Source organism: Balaenoptera acutorostrata, chromosome 2 (genome assembly GCF_949987535.1).
Source record: "Balaenoptera acutorostrata chromosome 2, mBalAcu1.1, whole genome shotgun sequence".
NCBI classification, from domain to species: domain Eukaryota; kingdom Metazoa; phylum Chordata; class Mammalia; order Artiodactyla; family Balaenopteridae; genus Balaenoptera; species Balaenoptera acutorostrata.
In genome coordinates this window covers 109,762,564-109,779,184 of record NC_080065.1, presented here as the reverse complement: position 1 = coordinate 109,779,184, position 16,621 = coordinate 109,762,564, and the positions used below count along the sequence as shown (strand labels likewise).

At 48.4% G+C, this 16,621-nt stretch overlaps 1 protein-coding gene across 3 annotated transcripts in view; it reads right to left on the bottom strand.

Moving 5' to 3' along the window:
• PRDM6 (PR/SET domain 6) overlaps positions 1–15,783 on the bottom strand; it is a 98,964-nt gene extending 83,181 nt beyond the window's left edge. For 2 of the 3 annotated variants that reach the window (XM_057538765.1, XM_057538777.1), the window contains exons 1-3: positions 15,426–15,783; positions 14,316–14,934; positions 5,045–5,352 (exon numbers count right to left, since the gene is read on the bottom strand). In XM_057538765.1, the coding sequence (XP_057394748.1) occupies positions 5,045–5,352; positions 14,316–14,919 (912 nt within the window). In that variant the 5' untranslated portion in view covers positions 14,920–14,934; positions 15,426–15,783. Of the gene's footprint in view, positions 1–5,044; positions 5,353–14,315; positions 15,193–15,425 lie in introns of those variants that run through there. The other variant, XM_007188578.3, reaches the window with a different exon arrangement.
• Positions 15,784–16,621: the final 838 nt, after the last annotated feature.

Genomic DNA, 16,621 nt, shown 5'->3' with positions numbered 1-16,621 from the left:
TTAAATGGACCTTTTCAAAGCCAACTTTAAGTACTAAGTTTTGATTTTTAACACAATTCTGGAAACCATTTCAAGAGGCGGCAGATGGTTTTACAGTTTATGTAAAACTACAAAATGCTCACACTCGATCAAGTGGGCACCACTATAAAAGATATCTTCAAATCAAATGAGCCAAAGCCAAAGAGATGCACCAGCTGTTACTCTGCATAATTAAAAACATAATAGTAACATGACTATGGTTTATTTTGAAGGAGACATTATTTGGATTTCATGGAGTCGATATATTCAAAACTAAAATGACAAGCACTCTGCTATATTAAACGATAAATTGCTAAGAAACACAATTTTTACTTCAATATAGCTGTGACAGCCACATAATTCTGTCCCCTGGTGTTTTGGTGAACAAGGCCAAAATGAGCCCAGGTCTATAAAGCAAAATATGGAGTATACAGTTACAGCACTATCACTGGAACAATTTTTAAGTGATTTTAATTGAATTTAAAAATGATTTTTGTTGAATTTAAAATTATTATTTTCAAGTGATTTTTTTCAACATCTAAATATATACAAATGGGTACAGTACTATAGATGGAGTTGGGTCGCTTATGGAAACATATAGAATACACTTAAAATATGAAATCAATTCATTTCCTTCTAGCACCAATTACCTGTGATGGCTTTGAAATATAAACATTTAGCAGCATGTAATATATTTTTAAAATTGGTTTTCATTAATGTCTTTTGACCTAAGCTAAATAGTAATGATGAAAAATAGACCATTTGCTTCAAAGTAAAACTCTTATTAAATCTAAAATATTATGGCACAAAATCAAACCACAAAAAGGACCACATTATGTTATACCCCTTGATTTTCTGAAGAAAAATAATGAAGCTTTCTACGTAGTGCAATTGAAAATGAGACACTCAAATTTTACTCAGGCAAAGAGAAATTCTGTAAAATTAGTACCTTGACTGTAATCCTAACAAGTTACTGCATTATTTCAATTAACAGAAAAACTTTCCTAGGGTGAAAATAAGTGCAATTTATTTTGTCAATGTTGGTAAAATTTCTTGTCAAATCAGACTTTGAGTTGAAAGGTTTGAGTAATTCTAGGCTATCTTAAACTGTAACGTAATTTTAAATTTCCATATTTTCTTCCAGTAGAATTTAAAGTATACACCGTGTACATTCCTCACATCCAGTCGTATTAAATCCTGATGTTAAGCAGAAAGGGGAAACCATGTACGACTAGATTAATTTATCTCAAGGGAAAAGGGGCACATTAATAATTGAGATAATGTTTTCATAAATGTTGGAATCAAACGTGCCTTTTCACTTCTTTATTAGAAAACACATTAGGACAAAATTATCTCACTCTCATCAATAAGACCTAATTGCTGAGAAAGACTATGTTTTCTTTGCAAAACATTCAGAAAGATCTTTCCCGTTATGGCCAAATAGCTAGAAATATATCATGCATTCAAGTCTTGCTGGAATACAGGTATATAAGCAAGGCAAGTGATTGCTTAACCCATCCTGTAATATTTCTGTTTTAAAGTATCTGAACTTATTATTTTTTTGTAGAACACATTAGAATTCTGATTCTAAAAGAAATTGGCCCAAAAAAGGACTAATAATTTGGCTTTTAGCTTGTTAACCTCCTTAAACTACAAATACCCAAAAGAGTCAAAACATAATGAAGGTAGTGGAATGATATTTAACTTTCTTTAAATGGTATTTTTATGAACCAGGATTTTACATAAAGAAAATATTAACTAAAAGATGATAGCACACTTACAAACCAATCAAACAAGCTCTCCGTAAATGATATATGTTAAATATTTAAAAAGTCATTTTTCTACAAAAAAAAAAAAAAGAGCTTTTAATGATTCAACAAAAGGAGTAACTAAAGTGAATCTGATTGTTTCTGTAATAAGCCTTCATGTGTATAATAAAGTACAACCTTACTAAAAACAATGAACTGTAAACTGAAACAAAAATCCATCATCTACTTGGAAACAGTGACGGGATTAGCAATCCATTTATTGTACTGAAATAAAGATAAGTAACCTTGGTAAGATCCATCAGGACCTGAGTATTGAACTCTAAATATAAAGACATTTCTTCACCTGCAAGTGACTTGAAAAAAAATGTGAGAAAGAGAAACAATTCCAGTTGACTTTTTAAATGAAATAGTCATGATCGATTGCTTTTAATTTTTTCAAGATCTGCTTTATGTCGATCTGATAGTCTGGAAGATATCTTTAAAAGTATGTTTTCAAAATGGATAATTATTACATGAGTCATTAAACAATTATTGCCAAAAGTTTCCTATAGACCTACAGTGTATTCCAATTACTGATTCTTTCTAATATAAAAAATATAATAATTAAAAATTTTTCACAATAAAATTTAGATTTGAAAGGAAAGACTAAAATCTGAGGAACAATCCAACATTTAGAATTTTCCGTTATAAATGTAACAATTCAAATAGTCACATTTTATAAAAATAATAAATCATAATGCTTAAAAATTAAAAATAAACTTACACTTCATATCTTAAAAATAATTATACTAGTAAAACTCTGAAACCTATTAAATAAGTATTTTATCTTACACATGGACATTGGCACTAAGTTACCTGACCCTGGTCGGTCACATTTATATGATCTCCCAGGAGTCTGAAACATATTACATGGCCTCAGTTTTAATATCCCTTCAATCCCCTAAATGCATGTTATTGTAACTATTCTTACAGATGATAAAAATAAATAGATTATGTCCTTTTTAGAAGCAGATCATTCAAGCATAAACTCAGCAAGTCTTTTTTTGTAACACAGAACCAAGTCTATGTACCACCCCCCAACACACTCAACTCACATACCCTAAACAGCAGGTAAAACTCACTTTATATCCACCAAAGTATCATCAACAACAACAAACTAATTAAATTCCCCAGTCTCTTTGCTACAACAGAATTTTAACTTCATCAAGTACAAGTAAAGGTGCAGAAAAAAGGCTCCATAGTTTTCAGTATTGATATACAGCATCATATTCTATCTGTATAGTGGTCTCCTGCCAACATCCCAATCATTCAAAGCCTTTTAGGAAAACAAAAACCAACAACTACAATAAGCTATGGGATTTTTTTCATATTTATGGCTTTGTCCCCTGGCACTCTAAAAATAGACAGGCACTAAACCCAAGGCATCAGAGGGCAATGTAATAGTGCTCAGTTTTAACATTTTCAGATAGAACAAATCTGTACCACTAAGCAATTGCTTTACGATTTCCTCAGAAAAGTATTGGCAGATCTTTAACTGTATGGTATAGAGTTCCTAATATCACTGGAACACGAAAAGTGACTGGAATTGTTTTATAAACTTGAAACCACAGTGGAGGTAACAACTAATTAGTCAAAAACAAAAACCAACTAGAAAATATTTCAAAACCAGATGCTTTATTTCCCACATGTCAGTTTTTCCTATCCAAAAGCTCTGAAGTCTAACTTGACTCAATGTATTGACCATTTTCTCCTGCCCCATTTCCCTATATAAAATTTCTGTTTAAAAAAAAAAAGCACTATTTGGCAACATAAATATGCCTCTTTTTTTCCTCATTCAAGAATTCTATTCTGAAAGATTAAAAATGTATAATTGTTTTCCAGTAATAATTTCACAATAGTTTGGGTGTGAAATGGAACCTGGGAGCCTGGGCACAGTGCAGTGCACCAGTGGATAACTGTAGGGTACACAGCCCACTGGCCACCATGTGGTCATCTTGGGCTGCTTGGCTATGAGCTCATAGATTTAGTTCCTCCCCTTTAATCAAAGGCAGCTCTGCAGACACAGGCCTTAGTACCCCACTGCCAATAGTCATACAAGCGTTCTGGAGACCAAGTCATAGTGCTGGCCAGAGTGGGTGCTCAGCAAAAATCTGAGTGGATTATTGAATCGCATGAGTTTAGTTAGTGACTATAAGGCAACTTGCAGTGGAAAATGATCATCTTGCAGGCTACTGAGCCAAGAGTGGGGGGCAAGCTGTTGCAGAAATGAGCCATTAATGGAGCCTTAAGGCCCATGCCAACTTGGCCCCTGGCATTTAAAAAAGTTTGTCTTCTGGCAAATCCCACTCCATTATATTGCCTGGCCTCAGTCAGATGTACATATTGCTTAAGAGTAAGACTTCTGGCACCTTATTTTCATAAATAACTCTCCATGGTGGGAGTATCTAAAACTGGTGTGGGGAAAACCTACATTAAGGGTCTGTCTCTTCCAGAATGGACCTCAGTAATCAACCAAGAAGCTTTGAGACAAATCTCAGGTTAATAGTTTTCAAATACGTTGCTGACTTTTAAGTAATAGCATCAGGTAAGATTGTACCATTGAAGTACTATCAATTGGGTTACACCAAACTGCTCAGAGTTTTCCTACAGTACCTTGTTGAAGACTGAATAACTGTACTTTGTCAGAAAAAGCATAATTTGTGGTATCTGATTCACAGTATGATTTTGCTTTACTTTGGGCACTGTGAAAGTTGTGAAAGATGTTACAGTCTCTCACATTCAGCGTTTACCAAATTGTTTTTATCTGAGAAAATGAACCTCACTCTCCTTCCTCCTGTTGATGCTTATGTTCTTTCTTGCCCAGTGGGCAAAAACAAAAACAACATGTTGGAAGAGCTTAAAATAGGGCACAAAATTCACCCAGCTGACATCCCAATGCCCAATCTCCTCTGTTCTATCTCCCCAGGTGTTTTCTCTTTTTCTCAAGATCAAGGGAGACAACAGTCAAATCTATCACAGCTAGAATGGAAGCTTGTTATGGTGATTCCGTCTTCAGAAACCTGTAAGCCCTGTCTTCCTGGCTGGGTTGCTGTAGTGCGGGGCCTGGCTCTGCACCTCTTCACTGCAGGTGCTGCAAATACCAGGCATCTGCGTGACCAGAGAAATCGAGCCTCCACTACCCTCTGGGGAACAAGGGAGGCTCTCTGCCGGTCAAACCTCCGGCTGGGTGGCAAGGTTCTCGGTGGGGGCCGACTTACCTCCCAGAGATGCTGCGTGCTCCTCACGGCGCCGGCCTGCACCTTCTCCGGGGGCAGGAGCACGCCCTGGAAGGGCCCAATCCAGGTGCCCTGCTGGATCCTCTGCGCCGCGCAGATGCCGTAGGCCAGGCCGGGCACGGTGCTGGTGCACAGACACACCTCCCGTGGCAGGTCCCGAAGCCACTCGGGCAGCTCCGGAGGGGGCGCGGCGGCCGCGGCGCTGCTGGTACCCACGAGCCGGCGCAGCGAGTGCAGCGGCCCGTGCATGGGGCACTCGCCGTTGCGGTTGTCCGCGCACATGTCGCAACCTGCCAGAGACACGCGAGAGGGAGGGAGGAAAGGGAGAGGGTTAACCCCGGGTAAACCCCGCGCCAACAGCATCCCCGCCCGGGTGAGCCACCTGCGAGGGAGGTGACGCCGGAGGGCGCCGAGGCCACTGGGAGCAGGGGGAGAGGTGACCCGACGCGCTCCCTTGGAATTCGTCGCACCCAAATCCACCTGGCACAGGGTCGAGGCCCCGGGCGCCTCCAAAAGCCTCCCTAGTTGGGTGCGGACGGCGTTGTCGTCTCCAAGGAACCGATGGCTCTCGGCTTTCCTCCCCGGCCTCTGCCCCTTTCTCTCCCTCTTCCCTTCTGCCTCTGGCTCCCTCTGACCCTCTCCCCTGTTCCCTCGGGTTCTCTCTCTCAGCGGTGTTTCAAAGTGTATTTATCGTTGTACCAAGAGAAAAGGCGGTCTCTCGACCAATCTGATATCTCGGAGAGATTCTACCTTGGTCGCCAGGGTATGTCTGGTTTTCCTTCCTTTACAGTTATAGAAGAGACTTTCAAAATCACCAGAGCAGGTGGGCGACCGGTCCGGCGCGGCACGCCACCCCCACTCCTCGACCCACGCTCCCCTCCCGCGAGAACGTCCACGCGAGTGGGCGGAGCCGGCCTTGGCCTCGCGGAGCCCCAGTTCTAGACCCCGGCCACAGAGGGCGCACTGGCGCTAGGGTCTCTCGAGCGCCCCGGCAGCGCCCGCTCCGGGCACTCCAGCCAGGTGGGGACGGGTAGGGAAAGGGGGGGGCTGTTCTGTCGGGTTTGGGGTGCCCTGTGCTTGCGTGCAAGCTCTTCCCGGAAGCCCGCCCCCCAAAAAACCAACAGCAAATTTAACGATCAAGATAATGGGTCTTCAATGATGAGGATAAAGGTTCAATGGAGAGGGCCCCAAATCCTGCCCAGACGGTTGAGCCCGAGGCTAAATGCGATTATTTTGCGTTATAAATTAAGTGAGAGCTGTAGTAAAGCCTACTCTCTCCTATGTTCCTCAGAGCAGCCGGCGCGCGAGGGGACCCCCACCCTCTTGGGCGGCCGGCCGTGGACCTCCAGTGTCCCTCGACTCAAACTGGGCAGGAACAGGTCAAGCAGCCGCGGGAAGCAGGCCTGCGGCGACCATGCTGTCGGATCGCAGCGCCCTCCGGGTTATTAATGGGCCTGGCGGAGCCGCCGTGTCTGCGCCCTGGCCTGGCGGACCTGCCTCTGGAAGGCGGCCTCGGCGCCCGCCGGCGAAACTGGCCTCCCTGGCCCAGCTTCCCTGGGGAGCCACGGCGCCCCTGCGCAACAGAGCCCTGTGGCACTGGGCCTGATATCGGGCGAGCCCCGACTGGCAGAGATGGCAAGAGGTGGGCACCAGCGGATGCGCCAGCGCTAGGCGGCGGGTCGCCCTCTGGGCACCTACACCCAGCCTTGGTCACAGCCAGTCATGGTGCATCGCCCTGGGTGTGCCCTATCCGTGCTTGAACAATTGAAATGCCCAAAGAACTTGTGACAAGTGAGTCACTGAGGAACCTTCGAGGAATACCTAATCGCAACCCAGCATGGTGTGCGATCCCATTTTGCCATTCGCTTCACGGCCGAACTGAAGGTTGACTAGGTGAGTATCCTATTTCATTGAAGAAGGGCTGCAGCCTACGGCGCCTTCCCCTCCAGCAGCTACTCCTCCACTTCCCCCAAAAGAGCCCAGGGAATGAGCGGACCTTTGACCTCAGCTTCTTGAGGGTGTCCCCAGGCCTCTCAAGTGAAAAGTAGCAACCTGTTTCTGCAGGTAGTGAAGTGGCCATGCCTCCTGGACCTCCATCACACAAAGGACCCCTCTTTCAGCAACACAAACTAATGTCAAAACTGTGCCAGGCTCTGCTTTTGACCCTAGAGCTAGATGGAGGGAGGGGGAGGTAGTCTCGCCCTTACCCTAAGTCAACTCCTCCAGAATGCAGACACTTCACACACCCTCTCAAGCTTCTGATTGTGAAAACAAAAACTTTAAGATAAAGGGGGGATAGAAGGAAAGACAATAAAAACTCACAATTGCCAAGTGCCTACTATTGCCAGACACCTACCTTCAACCAAACAACCACCATATTATCTAAATACCACAATTCCCATTTTGCAGATGAGGCAACTGAGGCTTCATAAGCAATGTAACTTGACCAAGGACCAGAAACTAGAAAGTGGCTGAGAAGGATTCACAATCAAGTCTGCCTGACTCCAAAGCCTCCAAACCTAGAGATCTAAGATTAATGAAAACTAGGAGAATTTTATATCCAAACTCATAACTCAATCAATATAATTGAAATATTTCACTGAAGTCACTATTTTGGGGCTGCAAAACTGTTGTAGCATGATTGAATTAAAGAGATTTCTCTCTTTTTCCCACACTCTTGGGTTTGGGGAGGTTAACGTAAGAGGATGATTTGAAAAGTAAGTAGATAATGTCCATAATTTTGAATTTTAGTGCCGAACTTCAGAAATGGGCTTTCAGCACCTTAGCAAAAATAGCTTAAAACAAATGACAATAAGCAAAGGCAATATGCCCATAAAAATAAAAATAAATCACCCCAGGGAGTTAACAGACTTTCCCTTTCTGGTTGGCTCAGTGAAACAAAGGGTGAGAAGAAAGAGCATTTGGTATTTCCTCCCTAACAGTCCATACCAGAGATTCCGTCAACTTACAAGATCTCCACAACCTGTAACATCACACCCACTACATCAGCAATAAAATAAGGAGGAAAGGTGCCAACTCCGGCCACCACCCACACAGACAACAAGCACACTCCTGTTATTTGTTATGCATGATAGAGTATGGCTAGTCCTTTCTCTAAGAAGTCCTCTAAAGTACTTCTTCAACTTATTAAATTTCATTTGTCTCCATGAAGTGCTGAAATACTTAATAGTAGCATTCTGCAGAGTGACAAGCTGAGGCTCTCCCAATATGTAGAAGAATACCTGCAGGGTAGGCAAGGCCAACCCACCATCATTTGTCCATCCAGTATGTTTTCTTCATTTATAAACCATTTCATGCTATTTCAAAATACTCTACCTGAAAGGCTACGTCAAAATACATGTTATATCCTAATGTTACTGTTTCTTAATACACAAAACTTCCACCACTGAAAACATGTGGCTTCTGACTTATGTCTTGGAGTCCCAAAGGAGCTTGAGGATGACTAAAACAAGTAACTGATTAGCTGGGGTTGACAAATGTGGCCCAAGTGGACAAACATTCTAGCAGAGTGTTTTCTAGACAGCAAGCCACTAACACCTACATGAAAAGATTTGAGGAAAAAAGTGGGCTAGATGCCTAAACTACACATAAAAAATATATATGTATTATATATATGATACAGCATTCCAGGCCAAACAATACATAGTACGTCTATTTGTATTCATAAAGAATAGGCAAATAAATGTTCCTATTTTCTCTTAAAATCAGGGTAAGTTTTTCCACAACTTCATAATTATTATTCATAAAATGTTGTCTGTATCTGTGAGAGATATTATATTCCCCAAGCAAGATACTTCAAAATGCCATTTTAGCATTAGGGAATGTAAGAGATCATGGTCTCTTCTCTCTCTTGAATAGATCTGTTAATACTCTTGTTTATGGGTCTCTAAGTAAGAGAAGGAGGTATCATTAAGTTATAGACTTGTTCACCCACTGGCTTCAGAAGGCCAGGCCAAGTGGAGTGAAGACCAGGCTTTCACTCTTCCCTCCTTATCCTTCTGTATTGTTTGAATGTTTTTACAAGGGCACGTGCGACTTGTGTAATTGAAAATGGATCTATTTTAAGGTAAAAGAGGCAAAGCAAGCCAGAGTTCTCTGGTATCTCATTTCTCGTTCTAGGAAAGGTGAAATATAAAACGTCTCAGGGCTCTTTCGCCTTCTCGAGAGGTGGGCAGGAGCGCGTGGGCGCAGGCGGAGCGAGGACCCTCGGGACGCGCCTGCCGCGCTGGGCCTTCGCTCCCCAAAGCCTCTCCGCCGCTTTCGCCTGCCCTCACGTGTCCTCCGGGAAGGGAACCGAGGAGCAGCTGAAAAGCCTGCCTCCCCGCCTGGGCGGCGGTAACCGCCCGGCTATAAATTCTCTGCGACCGCCGCCGAGGTCGCGGCCCTCTGTCCCGCAGGCCGAGCCCGGTGGGGGCCGGCGCTCATCGATCGCCGCCCGGTGACGGCGACGCGGCCCCGGGAGTGCCGCCTGCTGGCAGCTCCGCGTGCTTCGTGGTGGGGGCACTGGGCCTTGGGGTCGCCGAGGGCGCCGGCCGACGGGGCCGAGGGCAGGCGGAGCGCTGTGGCTGGGAGTCTCTCGCGCCACAGTTCCACGTCCCCCTCCAGCCCGCACTCCCTGCTTAGCCCTCCCCGCGCCAAGCCACTGGCTGGCTGGGATGGCGATGGACCGTGCACGGGGTGGGCGCCAGGCCCCCCAGCACTTAATCTGTATGTTGAAGGCCTTGCCCCTTTCCTGCCAGCGGGAGGGGTCTTCTAGGCTCCCGGGAGCGGGTCTAGGAGCAGATCCAGAGGCGAGGCAGGCCCGCTAGGGGAACCGATTGTGGTCTCGCCCCCGCGGGGCGGCCCAGCTCCCAGGAACCTTCTGGGAGCCTCTCTCTAGGCGAGTTTAAGGCTTCCCTACGAATTGCCTACGCGCTGGGCTTTCCCTGCTCTGCCTGGCTGCCGGCTTGGCCCTGGGATCAAGAGGGAGAGACAAAAGGGGGAGGGAAAGAAAGAGGGAGGAAATGTGGGTTTTATTTGTCTCCTGATGACTGTATTAATAAATTAAATGGCAGCGCCAGTGTGTGAGGGTGAGAGAATATTGCGCCGAGATAAACCTCGCCGGCCCCTGCCCCTGCGAGGCCGCCATATACATTGCGGAGATGATGAATAGGAGACGCGAGAGGAGATCGAAGCGGGTCTGGGCTGGCTCCACTCTCTCCCACAAAACTATAGGGCAATTAATTGTGGCTTGTCCCCTCATCCTTCATCTTCTGGTGGCACATATCGATGGAGATTACTGCTGATGAACCGTTTTATCACCTTAAATAAACAGTCGCCACCTCTTCTAACCTCAATCTAATATATGGCTCTATGTTCAGTTTCAGGGCGCTAGATAACGAATGATGTAAAATAGCTAAATTATGTGTGTTACGGGATGGGGCTGGGCGTGCACACAAAAAGAGAGCAAAGAGAAGAAGAAAAAGAGGACAACACAAAAGCCCACACAGTGAGGCCGAGCCTCCCTCCCACCGGGGACCAGGTCTGAAATCTAAGTCGCTTGCTGGCCATTGACAGCGGGGAGTAGTGCAGCGAGTGTGCCTTGGCGTCAGGAGAATCCCACTGGTGGGTTACTGGGCTCGGGAGCTTCCCAAACAGGACCTGCGTTTTCCAACTGGGTGGGAAGAGATTAGGGAGGGTCAGAAAACACTCGCCCTCCTTTTCTCTCTTTCCCTAACCTCTCAACCAAACAAACCCCAGAGTTCCTTCTCTCCCCAGTATCTCTCCTCAAACCCTTGGAAAGGATGGCGCTACCAACAGGGGAGCCTCGGGCCCAACTCCAACACCTGCGCACACGCCGGTGCTGTTCCCTGCGCAGCAGGCCTCCCCGAAATACGGAGGAGATAGAGACCTGCAGCTGGGGAAGTTGCGGACTGCCCCGACTCAATTCTCCGCAGAGAGACCCAGGGCGGGATTAGTCCCCTGCTCTCTCCCAGGTACGAGGGAGGAATGTCTTAACCAAAAAAAAAAAGGTATGAAAAGCTAACTGGCTCGGCCGGCTGTCTCCGAACAAACACAAACGTCCAGCGCCCCTCTTGGCCGCTGCTCAATACCTTCCAAGAGTAGTGACAGGGTCTCAAACAACGCACCAACTCCCGGAACCCGAGAAGAGGCCACCGCAACGGAGCCTGACGGAATCAATGGCTTCAGGCAAACCGGCAGCAAATGAGGGCAGTAATACAGGAGGAAGAAAGGTCCCCATCCCCCATTTACATTACACAAGCTCCACCTGACTTTAGAGATAAAGGAAGAGGCAACTAAGCATTGAGAGCCTCAGTGGAAAGTGTACTTCAATCATAGAACAACTTCATACACAGAGTTAGTTAGATATATACTGGAAGAGCTCACCCGGGCCAGCTTGTATAGTTTCTGCTGGTTTTAAATCTTTTTATGTGTGAAAGAGAGCTACAACACCCTTCACTTATGGCATTTGCCATAGGTGGCAATAAAGTTTCAAGGTGAAGGTGATACTGATTCACAGGTGTTACTGGGTTGCTGGTCTCAGGCAAAAAGTTACTCTTCTAAAAGGAGAAGTATGGAGGCCCCTTTCTTTGCCTTGTAAGAAAAAGAGAATACGACTCAATACGTTTTATAAATACAAAGTAATAAAACGAAGCAATGCTGAGTGGTCACTTCACAGAATTCTTTTGGAAAGGGCAATAGACTAAAAGGAAAACTAGGAAGATCTGTGACTGATAAATTAATAGGTGCTTCCCTTCTGCCCGCCTCTCACCCCACCCCCGGCCCACATACAACCTGGGAATGGGGAGAAGCTGTTATTCACCATCTTTCAAGTGATATATCAACTTTCCCTGCCAAGGGAAAAAACAGTTTCGCACTGTTTGCATTTCTGAGTTGTTCTGATCCCCTAGTTAGATTAAACTCAATCGCTTCTCACTTCATCTTTGTAAAACACATCTCATGGTTTCAGATGAGTGCCTACTCTTGCCCAGAGAAGTTCCTGGAAGCATGGCAGACCTAGTCTCCCAGCATTACATGGAGAGCCACCTCAGCTTTCTATTTTCTTTCTCAGTTGCCCTTTAATTAGAGAGCAATGTGAAGTGTAACTCTAATGGGACAATCTGACTTCCCTTCTCTCCTGTCCTTGCCCCTGCACTTTGCACACTGAAGCAGTCCAGTCGACTCAAAAGGAGATATCAGAAGGTTAACACAATAGGAAGAATTTGAATAAATCATAATTCATTTCCTCCAGCCACGGAAAAAGGGTACCTAGACAATAAACTAGTTCAATAGCCAAATATTAATTAGGAATCTGTCCCAATTCTTTCTCTGATTAGTCTAGGTTTTTCTCTGGTGAAAATGTATTGAACCTCAAGATTGCACTGTAAACAACACATTTAGCTCAGCGCACAGCCAGGGCTTTGGGGTGCACTGCTGGTGTCTTTTCCAGCACTAATTTAATTCAGAAGAAAGACTGCAAGTCTGCTGAAGCACTCTCAGTCCACAGTGACTATATTTCACTTAGGGGTAAGAAATACCTTTTATGAAAGCATTTCTTATTTTTTTATTTTACATTTTTAAAGAACTGCTTTGAAAACAACACAATCAAGAAATTCAATAGGAGATAAGTATTTTTTGAAATCCATTAAGACAACATAGTTTTATAAAATTTTCTGGAGCTCTGAAATATAGGAATTTTCTTAACTGCAGAGCAAATCTGAGTTGAAACCCTCATTTTAAACCAAATACTTTACCCTCAGACTCTAGAAAGGAAAAAAGTAAATACAACTACTCTTTTTATTAATAATAATTATCTCCATTAGAACAATTATCTCCAACCATTACGAAAAGATTAATACACCTCAATCACTAGGGTCATGCTCAGTGTTTTTAATCAAAGTAATAAATTTGGGAGTCCTTTAAATAACTACAACCTGTAGTTATTTTGCTTTTACAACGAATTAAGAAGCTCACGGATCAGTAGACATTCTGCAAGAAGGGACTTGTTCAAAATAGAATGATCATATACATTTACAATTAACTTTCCTCATACAGAAGCTAGATGAAGGAATGAGACGAAGAAAGAAGCGGAGCGCTGTTTCAAATCCCGTATTGCTTTCAACCTAACTCTTGACCTGCTTTAATGTTCTCTCCTGGGGTCTCTGGAAGTATACTTAGCATTTATTTCAACACATTAAGTGTAAACATAGCATAACTTCTGAAATTACCAAAAAGAATTGGATATAAAAAATAAATAACACATCCTTGATCTTCATTTAGAGTTTTGGTTCAAAACCTGAAAATGGAACTACACTTGGGATCAAGAGTTTGAAATTGTGAATACAGGAACGGAAGCTAGAAGAAAACTGATGTTAATTTAGGCATTTTGTCATTTATTTCGGGAAAAGAAGAGCAAGCTTCTTATACTAAATTACTGTTACCCTCATTAAAAACAATACGTAAGCCGACATGCTTGGCTACGGACTGTAAACGTTTGCAGGGTCAAGGGTGCACGGAGAATGCGGGATCCGCAGGGAACGACCCTGCCCTGAAGTCGGAAATGTTTTCTCACTAAGCAACTGGCATTCTTTTTTTCCTTCTTCTCTAAAATAAATGGTAAACCTAAGAATAATGCCTGCCTGCAGGGAGAGACTGACCCAGTGTCATCCAAAACTCCTACTCCAGCGAGGCCGGGCCAGCCTGCAGCTCCCGGCCGGTCCCCCGACAACCCCGCGGTCCGAAAATGAGCTGACGCAGTTAACCCCAGAAGTAAGATAGCGAGAAGGAGAAATCAGCTCTGGAATCCACGCTCCCCAGGACCGCTAACAGTCCCTGCCCTGTCCCCTCTATAGGCCAGGCCGGGCCGGTCCCCGGACACTCCCATCGCGCGCCGCAAGTACCCGCCCCGCGCGAGGCGCAGTATGCCGCGGGAGGGATGTGATCTGTACTCCCCGGTCCGCGAGCAACTCGGGTCTTAAAGATTCGGGGCTGGGAAGCAGGGAATGAGCGGAGGGGGAAAAGGTAACCCAGAGGTGTCACCCGGCCGTCCCAACCGTTCTCGTTCCTTCTCTAACCCAGAAAACTTTGGCTACAGTGGTCTGAGAGGTGCGGGCCCGCGGCCTGGAAAACCCACAAGCCGGTGTCCCCCTCATCCGACCTGCCTCCCGGACCGGCGCCCGCGCTCGACGGAGCCAGCGCCCCGAAAGAGAGCACGCGGGCTGCTGCTACGTACGGTTGTTGGGGTCGCTGGTGTGCTGGTTGAGCGGGATGATCTCCATGCGCTGCTGGCCGTACAGATAATAGTCCAGCTCCTCCGCGCTGCAGCGGAAGCGCGGGGCGCCCCGGACATCCCCGACGCCGCCGCCGCCGCCGCCTCCTCCGCCTCCGCACTTGGAGGGCCCCGGGCCCGAGGCGGCGCCGAGGCACAGGTCCTTGGGGGGCAGCGGCTCCGAGGCGACGGCGGCGGCGGCCAGAGGCGCGAACACTGGCAGCTGCGCCACGGGCAGGGTCGAGAGACCGGCCAGCGCGGCGGCGGCGGCCGCCGCGGCGGCAGCGGCGCAGGAGGAGGCAGAGGAGGCCGAGGTGGAGGAGGAAGCCGGAGTGGAGGAGGCGGAGGAGAGCGAGGCGGGCCGCGGGCGCAGGCTGTCCGGCTGGGGCTCAGTGCGCTCCGGGGGGGGCGGTGGCTGGAGAGGCTGCGGTGCGCCCAGGGGACCCGCGGCACCGCCGCCCTTGAGCGGGCCGCCGCCGCCGTGCGGGAAGAGTTGCTGCCAGTGCTGCAGATAAGCTGGGTCCACTTTGAGGAATGCCGAGCCGCCGGGGTCTCCGGGCTTCAGCATGTCCGACGCTTCAAGCTGGGGGCAGAGGGCAAAGAGGAGGGTGCGCGTGAGCCGGACTCAGGGCCTGGTGCGAGAGGGGCGGGGAGGACCGCCGCCAAGACCCTGGAGCGAGAGTTTGAGTCCTTGGCTCCACCGGCGGCAACCCGGTTGGGAGGCTTCCTCCTCCCAATTCGGCTGGGGCGCAAAGTTTACTCTGAAGTCGCAGCGCCGCGCGGGGGGAGCTGTGTGCACCCTGCCTTGCCTCCCAGCCCGAGGCGCCCAGCGCCCAGCCGGCACTGTTGAAGCCCAGAGAGAGGGCGCTTCCCAGCAGAACTCGGCGGCAGGACGCAGCCCCCACCCTCTGCCCCCGCCCGGAGCCGACCCGAACTGGAGTGGCGCAGCGCCTGAGCCGCGCTGGCCTCCGGCGCCAGGAGGCGGGACAGTCTCGCCCCCCGCCCCCAGCGCAGGACCTCCAGCCTCCTATTCCCCGGGTCCAAGACCCTCAGCCACAGCCAAGCCACGCTTACCTGAAAACTCGGAGCCGCCGGCGGGTGCGTGCGTGCGTGTCTCGGTGAGCGTGCGGGAGAGTGTGCGCCCCGGGTACGCTACATGCCCCTGGGCAGCGCGGGATCAGAGCCCTAGAGATCCGCCCGCCCGGGACCCTCCGGGGCCGCAAGCCAGGGATGTGGAGGCCTGCGGTGGGCGTGAGAACAGTTACGCTGAACGCGGGAGTGCGGGCGGACCCGGGCGCCGGAGCCGCGGCGGGCTGCTGCGCTCGGCCGCTGCCGCGTCCCGGCTCCTCCGCTCCACGCTCTGGCAGGCTCCCCGCTGGACACGTGGGTTTTACGACAGCACAAAATACAAGAGTGTGTGTGTGTGTGTGTGTGTGTGTGTGTGAGAGAGAGAGAGAGAGTGGGAGGGAGAGAGAGAGAGAGAGAGAGAGCGCGCGCGATGGGGGTGGGGGTGGGGGGTGGGGGGAGGCGGGAGGCAGGCCAGAAGAACGGAGGGGAGGGGAGAGGGGAGAAGGAAGTTCTAACTCGGCTGTATCCACACACAGCTCGTGCGCCTCTCCTGCACAAAAACCTCCTCCGCCCTCCCACCCCCCACTTTTTTTTTGGCGTGACGTCTCCCGTTCGCCTGTTGTCTCTTTCTGCCCATGATATGTCTTTTCTAGGTGCCGGCTCACCGCCCTGGTCCTGAAAGCAGTGGAAACGCGGAAACCGGAACGCATCTCGGCACGCGCTCGGGTGTCCGCATCCGGGCGGGCGCGCGCGGCCAGGCGAGAGGACCGAGTCCCCGCAGCGGGTTTGCGCTTTTCCCGGGCTCCGTTCTTCCAGGAGTACTGCTGGGTGCCAGAGTCGACTAGCCCTCCACGCAATCTCTCACATAAATCCTGGTGGAGGTGGGGGTGAAGGGGGAGTCGGGGGCGGGGCGGGGCGCGCTCTGGAATGAAACCCTCAGTCGGCGGCGGAGGAGGCAGGCTTTGCGAGCTGGGAGGCGTGAGACCGAGGGTCTCTAAAGGGCGCTGGTCCTGGCGGGACTCAGGCCTGGCCGCGGGGCTGGAAGGCGTCTGCAATGGAGTCTCACACCGCCCAGCGCTGAGCCCACCCACTCTCGAGTTGTCTTCCTGGGGGGCTGGCTCCTTCACCCTTTTGACATACAAGGCAAATATCCAGAGCTACGTCTGGTGGTACAACTGCTCCCGGACACAGACGAGGCTTAT